An 11,863-nucleotide genomic window follows, 5' to 3' on the forward strand; every position below is an offset into this window, starting at 1 on the left:
CTCACTAATGCCACCTGTTGTTTTGGAGAACAGTAAAACTGGGTGTGTGTCTTTTCACTCAGTGCTGTGCGCTTCGTGCACCACAGCTCCAGTCAAACGTACAACTGAGGTGCAGGTTGTGAATGCTGAAGAGCTTGTTTTTCTGTCACATTGTTTTCTGGCTTTGTTACCCAACACACTTTAATAGCGTTGAAACAGATCTAAACAGGCATATACGAGGTCTATTAGATAATAAAACGACCCTTTTATTTTTTTTTTTAACTATATGGATTTGAATGACGTGCGATTACACCAATCATGCTTGAGCCCTCGTGCGCATGCGTGAGTTTTTTCACGCGTGTCGGTGACGTCATTTCCCTGTGGGCAGGCCTTGAGTGAGATGTGGTCCCGCCCTCTCAGCTGAATTCCTTTGTTTCACACGCTGCTCGAGACGGCGCGCGTTGCTTTATCAAAAATTTTTCTGGACCTGTGAGGAATATCCGAGTGGACACTATTCGAGAAATTAAGCTGGTTTTCGGTGAAAAGTTTAACGGCTGATGAGAGATTATGGGGTGTTTCTGTCGGTGTAAGGACTTCCCACAGAGCAGGATGTCGTGCAGCGCTTCCAGGCGCCGTCGTCGGCCTGTTTCGACCTGAAAACATCCTAATTTAAGGCTTAATTCACCCAGGATGTCGTGAGAGAACAGAGAAGATTCAGAAGAGGCCGGCATGAGGACTTTATGCGGACATTCCACTGTTTAAGGACATTTTTTAATGAAAGACGTGCGTGCAAATTCGCCGAGTCGTTTCCGTGACGACTCGGCAAATCTGTGTGCGCCGCGACAGGAAAAACGCCTCCGTGTTGAAAACCATTTGTAAAATTCAGGCGGCTTTTGATGGCTTTCAACAAGTGAGTAACTGAGAAATTGTTTAACAGCTTGGACATGTTCCAACTTGCCCGTTAAGGTTTCCAACAGAGGTGTTTTTCCTGTCGCGACCCCCCGCGGTCGGGTCCGGCCCGACATGCGACTCTGCCCGCACGTTCTTTCATTACAAAATGTCCGTTAACAATGGAATGTCCGAATAAAGTCCTCATGCTGACTTCTTCTGAAAGTTCTCTGTTCTCTGACGACTTCCTGGATCAACAGAGCCTGAAATGTGGAAGTTTTCAACTTGAAACGGTGAGACGCTGCCGCCTCGAAGGTGCCGTGGGCAGATCGCCGTCAGGCGCCGTGGGCCGTCCTTACAGCAACATTACCAGACCAAAATCTCTCATCAGCCGTTAAAATTTTTACCGAAAACCAGCTGAATTTATCGAATGGTGTCCACTCAGTTGTGCCTTACAGTTTTGAAAAAATTTTGATCAAACAAAGCAGCAGTCTCTGAGCCATTCCTAAACAATGAAAAAAATCGACGAGAGGGTGGGCGACTCCTCACTCAAAGACTGCCCACAGGCGAATGACATAACCGACAGGCGTGAAAAAACTCTTGCATGCCCACGAGGGTTCAAGCATGTCTGATGTAATCACACGTGATTCAAATCCATATGGTTTTTGAAAAAAATAATAAGGTCGGATACTTTTCTAATAGACCTCGTACATATTAACACAAAAACAATCTAACCATCACAGCACCTCATGTGGTTTTCCTGTAATTCATCATCACAACAAAAACAACTCAACATCGATTTTGTCACACAATGACATCACCGCAAACACTAATGACAAATGGAGCTTGTATGTGTGTGTTCACCTCTCCACTGCTCCGTCATGCTCGGATAAGACATCAGACCAGATATTAGCAGCAGAGCCAAAACAAACAGGATGAGACTTCTCTGGAGCCGAGACAGCTGTTTCCATTTCTGCTCACAGACACACAAATGGCTTTGAATTAAAAATCACAGCCATCTGAGGGGACCGTCCACAGCATTACACCCCGAACTGTCCTCGTCTCAACACATCCAGAAAATCATTTAATGATTTACTTCTACATGGAAGAGTGCAAGTCATAGAGAGGCTTAAGAGTGTATCACAGAAGAGATTAAGTCAATAAATTGAAATTTATAAATTAAAAGCAAAAGAATTTAAAAAAAGGGATAACAAAAATAAAATGTGCCACAGTATCGAAATGTAGATTTTTTTCTAAATATGGTTGGGGGGGGGGGGGCAAACGCCACACAGAAAGACCAGGTCGGATTTGAACCCAGCACATTCTCGCTGTGAGGCAATCGTCCTAAACCACTAAGCCACTGTACTGCTGCTAGTGATCACAAACAATTATTCTACGACCAAACGTTTACATACCCTGGCAGAATTTTTGCTTTTTTGGCCATTTTTTAAGAGAATATGAATGACAACACAAAAACTTTTTTTACTCATGATTAGCGGTTGGGTGAAGCCATTTATTGTCAAACAACTGTGTTTCCTCTTTTTGAATCAAAATGACGAGAGCTACCCAAATGAACCTGATCCAAAGTTTACATACCCCTGTTCTTAATACTGTGTGTTGCCCAAACAACCCAGAAGAAGTTATAGGCTTACATGGCTGTGACTGGAGAAATTATGCACAGTGCAAGCTTTGCTTTTTGTATCACCAGTTATCCATCTTCATGATGAAGTGGTATAGAGGAGGATTTTCTTAAAAAGAAGACCTGAAAGTTTAGCTACAAATTGCCAGAAGGTACATCTGAGATGCAAGCCTGGATTCGATCTGTTGTGGTGAAAGAAAATCCTTCTCTACTCTACTCCACTATGAAGCTAAGAGTGGTGATGCAAAATGCAAAGCTTGCACTGTGCACAATTTCTCCAATCACAGCCACATAAACCTATAACTTCTCTTGGGTTGTCTGGGTGTCTTGATGGCTTTCCTCACTCTTCTCCTTCTTGCACAGTCACTCTGTTTTTGAGAACTGTCTACTCCATGCAGATTTATCATAGAGTGCCATACTGTTCATATTTCTTTGTAATTGATGTAAATAAAGTCCAAAACATATTCAGTGGCAGCTTCACCATCAGAGAGCCTCGTCCACAACCACCACAAAAGACTCCAAGCTGTCAGTGATGTTAAAGGGGGCAACACACGGTATTAAGAACAGGGGTATGTAAACTTTGGATCAGGGTCATTTGGGTAGTTCTCTTGTCATTTTGATTTAAAAAGAGGGAACACAGTTGTTTGACAATAAATGGCTTCACCCAACCACTAATCATAAGTGAAAAAAAGTTTTTGTGTTGTCATTCATATTCTCTTAAAAATGGCCAAAAAAGCAAAAATTCTGCCAGGGTATATAAACGTTTCAGCACAACTGTAAATATAAAAATATCAATCAAGCTTAAGAGATAAAATTAAAAAACTCAGCAAATGGCCACAATGGAGATGCAGGAACCAATTAATCTGACATTTTTCTTGACAAATATTGACTGCCATTATCATCATAAAAAAAAAATGTTCTCGGAAAACCGACTACACATGATGTCCATGTGTCTCCTACTTGATGATCTCCCTTTGACAAGTCATCGTTATACCTTCCAAAATAAAACAAACCAGTTTCTCAAAATGAAGAGCCATTTTCATCCTCTCAAATTTTTTGCTCTTTGGTCAAAAATTCTACAGGTCATCAGCAAGAAATATAATGTCAGCTTAAATATAAATGAAGCAGCAAACTAACAAGGGAGCACAGAGTCTAAGCCAAAGGAACAAGGAGACCAAACACCGGCCACTTAACACCTGGGCAACACCAAACTGCTGAACCTCGCCTGAGCAGACAATCTTCATTCCAGAAAACACCTTACTTCTGCTTTTTTACCTCATACAGTCACACAACTAACACTTTATGATGAAAGATAAAAAAAAAAAGTATTCTACCCAAAAAGCATCTTCATTCATTAATATTCATCTTATTCATTCATTCACTGCAATAATCACATTTTATCACACCTTCACATTCCAAAACTGTGTTACAGTCAAACATCATGGCTTCAACACACCAGCCTTTCCAAGTCCTCCTCATGTAATGTCAGTGAGTCAGTGCACGTAAAAGCAGCAAATAGCACGTTCGCCAGCTATTTTCATTCAAATCTGTCCAACACGTTCAGCGAACTGCAGCATGATATTACATCTTCATGTCTCCAGGACTCTGACAACAAGAGCTTGTGACACACACCCTTCTGGCTCCAGGGTACTCTATGGTGTGAAATTTCAGGATGTAACACCAAGCACTGCAACACTTGTACTTAATCAATGTAATTTAATAAGGTCTTACATAAATGCCCAAACCTCTGAATTTCCTCTACCAGCTACAGCAACCGTTTATATTTCTGTGACCTGTGCCATCTTCCAGTGGTGACGACGCCATCTGGTGTGTATTTCCCTTCATTTGAATTAAACTGGACATCACAGTGAGGTCTGGAAGGTCACATATAACTGCTATACATCAGGACCATGTTTTTGGAGCAGATTTTAAAGACAACTGCAAAACTGTGCAGAAAAAAAAAAAAAATCTTATGAGTTTAAAAACTTCAAATGAAACCACTGAATGGATTTAGGCACTCGCCTGTTGTTTCTGCAAAAATACTTGAAAATGTGAGTGTTAAGCAGACATTTCTGTTTCCACACATCCAGTAATGTTTTCTACAAATGCAGGGAGTAAAGCAAGAGAAAAAAAAACAAAAAACTGACAGAACTTTTTTTTTTTTAAACAGCCAAATTATAAGATGTTCACATTCATCTTCTTACAGAAACCCTTTTCTGATTGTGTCTGAGGATTTAAGGTGGAGACAGCTAAGAAAACCATCAGAATCAACAGAAATATTTTAAGATACAACAGATTAAAATACACACAGTTTCTTTTTCCTGGTCAAAAAAGGATGAGCAGAAATTTTAAAAATTGCTTGATTTTCTCTCCATATTTAGAACAGGCTAATAAAAAATAAAATCACATCCAAACAGAAAAAAAATAAAATGACCCAGTTTCTATTATTCCAGACATGCAAGTAGGGTGAGGTCAAAAAGTAAAAAAATAAATCTGAAACTGTTGGAGAAGAATTTTTGAAAATGTGGTACCAAATAGTGCATTATGAGCACAATTTTAAGGATGAATAGAGTCCATATTTGCTCACAAAAATGTTTGTATTTTATATATTTACAGAGTTAGGGTCATCGTATCAGGAAAAACTGTACTAATTTCCATTACAAAAACTTTCAATTCAAGACATAGAAGTCAAACCACAGTGAGGACAGTTATTCAAAATTTGAAACTGCATAGCAATGCATGCTAAACTGATTTAACAATATTCAATTAAACTTATTTGAAATGACATTTAATAAGCCGCAGGGGTGGTGGCCAAGTGGTTAGTGCACTATGTTTCAGTGTGAAAGGTTCCAGTTCAAACCCCCTCCCCCCCGCTACATTTCTCCATGTAACGTGATATTGCGTCAGGAAAGGCATCCGGCGTAAAACTTGCGCCAACTCAACACGCAGATCTGCCTCGGATCTACTGTGGCGACCCCAAGTGCAAACAATGGAGCAACCGAAGGGACTTTACTTTTTGAACCGATATTCAATAGTAGAATAAATTTGCCTTTCACAGCTGTGCAGAATCAAAACAATGATGTTCTAGATGATATGAGGTAAAATAATTTAAAACTGCATGTCAGTGCTGCTTTATCATGCATCAGTGAGAATGAAACAGCTTAGATTGAACTAAGATATTGTTGAGCCAATACGACACCTGAACCACTTGGGTCGGAATTTTTAAAAAGTGCAATTTATGTTTCAGAAAATACAGTATAACACTTCTTGATTCAGTCAGTTCTTTTTGGACCCAGTCTACAGTGATCCTGATGTTGGCACTTCAGCACTCACCCTCCAACAGGAACGTCTCCGATGTTTACCATTATTGTAATTATGGCCGTGAGGGTCACTGACTGTCAGAGAGATGAAGTCCTTTCTGGATGGTGGGTACATCCTCCGACTATTATGGAAAATTGGTCATAGAAGCTGCTTTCTGAAATGTGAAGAAAAAGAAAAATAATTAGGTTGATCATAATGTCAAATTATATGTGATAAAATCCTCTTCTGCATAACTTTGACAAAATTATTGGCATAATGAAGGCTGTAAATAAGGATAATGTTTACAGTGGGATTTGTCAGTCTTTCTGCTGTTAGGATAAATGCAAGTGCAAATTAATTTTGTTTGCAGACACCATGACAGATTTGATCTTGAAATGCTAATTTCTTTTTTTTTTTTTTTTTTTTTCAGTGAGCAGAGTGGGAATCTGGTGGAAGGAGTTCAACATTTGTGTTTTTGGTCAAATTGTGGTATGTCAGGGGAAAATCGAAGAGCCAGAAATTATGTTGGTTCAATATTTTTCATTTATTGCAAGTTACACACAATATTGAACAGGAAGTGGGAGTACATCAAGGATCAGTTCTTAACTTGCTCGCGTGCAATTTTGATGCACACATTGATCAAACAGGAGTCTCCATGGACTAACACGTGTGCAGATGACCCCATGATCTGTAGTGAGACTACAGAGCAGGTTGAGACTAGCTTAGACAGGTAGTGATACACTCTGGAGAGACAGGGAATAAAAGTCAGAAGGAACAAGACTGAGTACATTTGTGTGAACAGGAGGGCATGGGTGAATAATGAAATAGCAAAGGAGTAGAGGTGGTGAAAGTAAATTAGTTAAATACTTGCAATTATGCAAAGTAATGGAAAGTGTGACAGAGAGGTGAAGAAGAGTGCTTTAAACCTGATTTAAACCACTTAAATCAGAGCCCTCTGCACGGGTGCGAACCCTCTCTGTAGCCTGACGTACACCTGCTAAATGACGGACACAGCAAAGGGTTGTGATTAGTTACTTTTACGTTCAGCCGAGATGCCGTAGCTATGGAAAGCAACACTCTCCATAGCCAGCAATCAATTCACCCTATTGAGGTTTCAAATGCTGCAATATCTCAGAAAGGTGGCTATCACTGCAAGACATACATTATATATCATTATGCACTGTTCTCTGCAGCCGTCAGTTCTTTTATGTTATGTTTTATGTTTTCACTCATTCCTCTCCCCTCATATTTTAAAAGTTTTTGCAGCGTACCCGCTGATTACATTTAAATCATGGACTGAATATGTTTGGCAGAAAAGTCTGCAAATATTACCAACTTCACAACACGGAGTAAGAAAAAGACTCAAATATTCTGCAATTCATGGAGGAAACGGTACGCAGCCTGTCGTTGGTTTAGAGGTTGATTGTATAAAGAAGTGGAACATGTTGGGGGACAAATTAATCCATAAAAAGCCACTGCCATGCGGCAAACTGCACAAAGACATGAAAGAGAACTGCTGATGTCACTGCATGGCCACAGAGTTACAGAAGCATAAATCAGGGTTGAGGATTTTAAGGTACCACTCCGCAGTTAACTTAGGAAAAAAAGAGTGACTCAAACAAATATAATCTTTTTTTTTTTAATGCACATGATGTCCGGTGCTTGTTTAAGGCTGGTGTTCATTTTTTCAGAGCCGTTTTGATCCGGTTATGAAATGAAGCAGGTCACGATTCAAGGTCAGGCTTTTTAATCAAGGATATACTAACCTAATTGGTGCTGGGAATTCCCCATAGAACATACAGCACCTCCTGGCTGTAAGTAATACATTACATACATATAACTGATTTGTGCATGTTATACATGCGGATTTCGATTTTAATGGACAAAATTTGCTGGAGCTGAATCCATTATATGCGAGTTTTACTATATTCCTTTTTTGAATCTTTATGATGATCAGACAGATAATGTGGTATACTTTCAACGTGACTGGCGCATTTTTAAATTTTGACCCCTGTGTAATTCTTCATTCTCATAGCTGGCGGCGCCCTGGATGGCCACCATACATTTTGTGTCTGCCATAGCACACAGAGGATAATGGATTGTGAGTCTTGTGTTGCCATTTTAAGTGTCACTGATTAAATCAAAATTGTCTACTGGCCCATGGATTATCAGGAACGGCATCCGGCGTAAAACTTGTGCCAAATCAACACGCAGATCCACCTCGGCTCGACCCGGAGTGAAACAAGGGAGAGGTTGAAGGGACTTACTAAGGACTGAGGTTGTAATAAAAACATAAACACAGAGTGCTTCAAATCCTTACCTTTGTGTCGCTCGTCTGATTTTCTTTCCTCCTCCACTTAGCCAAAACGCTAGCTCACATAGCTACAGCTAAGAGATGCTATAAACTGCTTTATTCCGACTGTATTCCAAAAAAACACGCCAACCAAGCTCGAATGTGAACAGAACCGACCAGCACCACGTTCTATCTAAATAACTATAAATTAAACGTATGCGAGAAAAACGTGCTTATGACAGCGTCAGAAGCGGAAACACAACAGCTTCAGCGCTGCTGCTCGTCACGTGACGTATCACGTGTTGAGGTCACGTTAACAGTACAGCCCCGCCCCCTAATTGTGATGACGTTGCATACCGATATTTAAGTCGTGTTGAAATGACAAATCCATATTTGAAATTTATAGATATACATGAAGTGTGACTGTTGACAGACAAAAGTAGTCACACACTTCCTCCAATCACAGCCACTGAACCGAATCCTTAGGTTTCCTTATGGTGTCTTGGTGGCTTCCCTCACTTGTCTTAGTTATTGAATACAGCTTGCATCTAGACCGATTTAACAGACGTACAGAAGTACTATGCACAGTTTCTTGCAATCAAATTCTTTTTCCTTCTTTCCTCGTGAAATCACATTGCTGTAAAATTCTTTTAGATTCAAATTCCCTCAAATATTCATATTTTTTTGAGAGTGGTTCCATCAGAATGAGTCCAGATAAGTTTGATGATTCCACTTCACATGATGCAATGACTGAATTTTTTGATTTAATAGAATTTTGCAGGTTCAGACAGGTGGTATTTGGACAGTGACAGGTTTTGATATTTTGTGTTGCGTACCATCACAGTACAGCTGATACAAAACTGCACCATCTTCAAAAAATTACTTTTTTGCACATGATTGCCCAGGTTTCAGGGCATGAGAAACTGAACAAAGTAAATATCAGGATTATGATTAAAACAAACACTTTTCTTTAAACGAGTCTGGCAGCTGATACCTGAACATGTTCAAGTCACTGAATGTGCCCTGGTCTTCGTTCTCATCAATCAGTAACAGTAGGCCGTGTATGGAGGCTAGTGAGGGAAGCCACCAAAACAGCCCCATGACTGTGCTGAAGGTGTTCTGGGCTTCTGTGGCTGCTGGTACAAACAAAGGTTGCACTGTGTGATATATTTGCCAAACACCTCAAATTAAATCTGAAGCTCCACATTATTTTAGTTTTAATTTCAGCACCGTTATGGTTGTGTACCAAAGCAAAAAATGGCTAAAAGCGAGTCACCATCCAAATACTTAAGGCCCTGTCAGCAGACGCAAGTCACCATTATAATGCTAACATGTAAAACAGCATGTTTACATTGTTTTCACTCACAGTAACAAGCAGCTGAGAAAAATGTCAGTAATCTTTAGGCATTTTGTGGCTTAGATTTGGCATTTTGGTGGCTTCCCTCTCTTGTCTCTGTTTTTGAGAACAGTCTTGTTCTAGACAGATTTAACTGGGGTATGCATAGTCCCTTCAATCACAGCCACTAAACCTTGAATCCTTCAGTACTGTCATGGTGGCTTCCCTCACTTGTCTCAGTTTTTGAGTACAGCCCATACTAGATGGCTTTAACAGACTAAGTCACACATGTAAAATTACATTTCTGGATTGCATTTAGAATTTGGACTTTATATATACATATTTAAGTTTCTCTCAAGGTTGTGACAGCAAACGTTATATTCCGATTCTCACAAAAATAAAATAAAATAGCTGAAGATGAAGCATTTTAAGAATCTAAAGTTGAGTGTGTGATTATTTGAGCTCACTTTTTTCAACTCCAGTTTGAAATTCTTCAGAATCTGTAATTCATCTAAAAATTTAAACAAATCACAACAAACTCTGTCAACAGAGAAATCCTGACAAATATCACACCTGAGACATTGTAAATATAGAAATGTATAAAACTTCAGCAATAATTGGTGTTTTAACAAGTTTATAAAAACTTATTTCTTGTGGATTGAAGGAACATGTGTGTGTGTGTACATGAGCTTGTGTGAAATTTACAGATTTGAATTGATTTTATACCATTTTAATTTTATTTTCAAATACAATAAGTGCACATTTTTTTTCTTCTCTAATCAAGCAGTTGTTTAAAGAAGGTCAGAAATCTCATGAGATCCAACTAAAGTTCTGAGGTAAGAAGAAAAAAAAAAATCAAATACACACTCAAAAATTAAATGTAATACTTGTTTTCTCTCATTTTTTGTTTACAAAAAAACTAAGACTTCCTCTGTGCACACAGAAATGCTTATTTTTCCTGAAGTTTTGTTCACAAATTTGTAAAAAAAAAAAAAAATGCACAGCTGCTCTTTAAAACGCCACACTGCAACAAAAGTGAATTGAAAACAAAATTCTTGTATGTATGTATGTTCATGTTGAGCATAGTTGTATCGCTCCACCAAAAAATACTTGTTGCATTTTCTTTGTGAAATACTTTGTAAATATTTCTCAAAAATTTAGTCAATCTGAGAAAAAAATCACATCAGCTGTAATGGATTGTACAACCAGTTTCAAGTGATTACTAAAAGATATTTATGTAAAACAAACATAACTGCTGCCTTTTGCTGTTGAAATTTTTGAATTATTAAAGTGGTTAACAGTAATCAGAAGCATGTGATCTGTAGGAGACATTAAAAACCACTGGTACACTCTTTTTACAAAATATTGTTGTACTCCACCGCCGCCAACAACAAAGAGCAAAAGCAAAAAAGTAGCACCTGGAAAAAAAAAATTGACATACAGTACTAAAACACAAAACTGTTTACTGACCACTAGTCCACGGATTTGAACCAATGAGCACCACTTATACAATCCCATATCAGCATATCACGGCTTGCATAGAAATGTATGGTGGCCATGGAGTGGTAACCATAACGTAGACAACGTAGCATATGCTGAGAAGTACATCACAATAGCTGTTTGACCACAAGGATTCCAAAAAGGAATAATTTGATCTATGTGTGACCAAAGCTTACAGTGTTATGGGGCAAAAACAACAAAAATGATGCAAAAGCCAATTTCAGTGTGCAAAGGGGTAGAAAATTATAGTTGCTCCAATTTTGGTATGGCGATACAAATTATTAGTTAAGCTAATTGGATTTGAAAACATAGTTGTGACTGTGGGGAGGTGATGGTCTAGTGGTTAAGTGTTGGGCTTGGGACCAGAGGATCCTCGGTATATACCTTATATATAACTATACCTTTTTGGAATCTTTAAGATCAGACAAGTAATATAATATACCTTATGACATGATTGGATCATTTTTCAATTTTGACCCCTGGCTATAGCTACCACTTAGAGAAGGTATCATACATGGTTCTCTAGGCCACAGTACAACACTAAGGCGGGGTTGTGAGTGTTTATTCACTTTAGGTGGTACCAAAAAAACTGTGCTTGGCTCATGGACAACATGAGAAGACTGTAGCTGCGTCATCAAAACATTTTTTTTTTTTTACTTTCTATAATGGAGAAGAAAATAAATGACAGGAAAAAACATTATATATAAAAGATCAAAATACATTTTTAAATTATTCAGTACAAGATTATTCTCTGTAAACAAAATGGACAAAAATCACAAACTAACACTCAAAATACATTAATACAGAGTCACTTGAGAGAGATCCAAACTCAAACAGAAGGGGGTTAAAAAAGAACGGTGATGTTCTCACACATTCTTGATCTCGGCTCGGCGTCCAGCCTTTTTTTTTTTTTTTTTGAGTAGGGGGT

At 38.7% G+C, this 11,863-nt stretch overlaps 1 protein-coding gene across 1 annotated transcript in view; it reads right to left on the bottom strand.

Moving 5' to 3' along the window:
- man1b1a (mannosidase, alpha, class 1B, member 1a) overlaps nucleotides 1-8,383 on the bottom strand; it is a 55,115-nt gene extending 46,732 nt beyond the window's left edge. The window contains 3 exon segments of the mRNA XM_034192166.1: nucleotides 1,732-1,840; nucleotides 5,840-5,981; nucleotides 8,127-8,383. Coding sequence (XP_034048057.1) covers nucleotides 1,732-1,840; nucleotides 5,840-5,941 — 211 coding nt within the window. The 5' untranslated portion in view covers nucleotides 5,942-5,981; nucleotides 8,127-8,383.
- Between the last annotated feature and the right edge of the window lie 3,480 nt (nucleotides 8,384-11,863).

This window comes from Thalassophryne amazonica, chromosome 17, assembly GCF_902500255.1.
Source record: "Thalassophryne amazonica chromosome 17, fThaAma1.1, whole genome shotgun sequence".
Classification (NCBI taxonomy): domain Eukaryota; kingdom Metazoa; phylum Chordata; class Actinopteri; order Batrachoidiformes; family Batrachoididae; genus Thalassophryne; species Thalassophryne amazonica.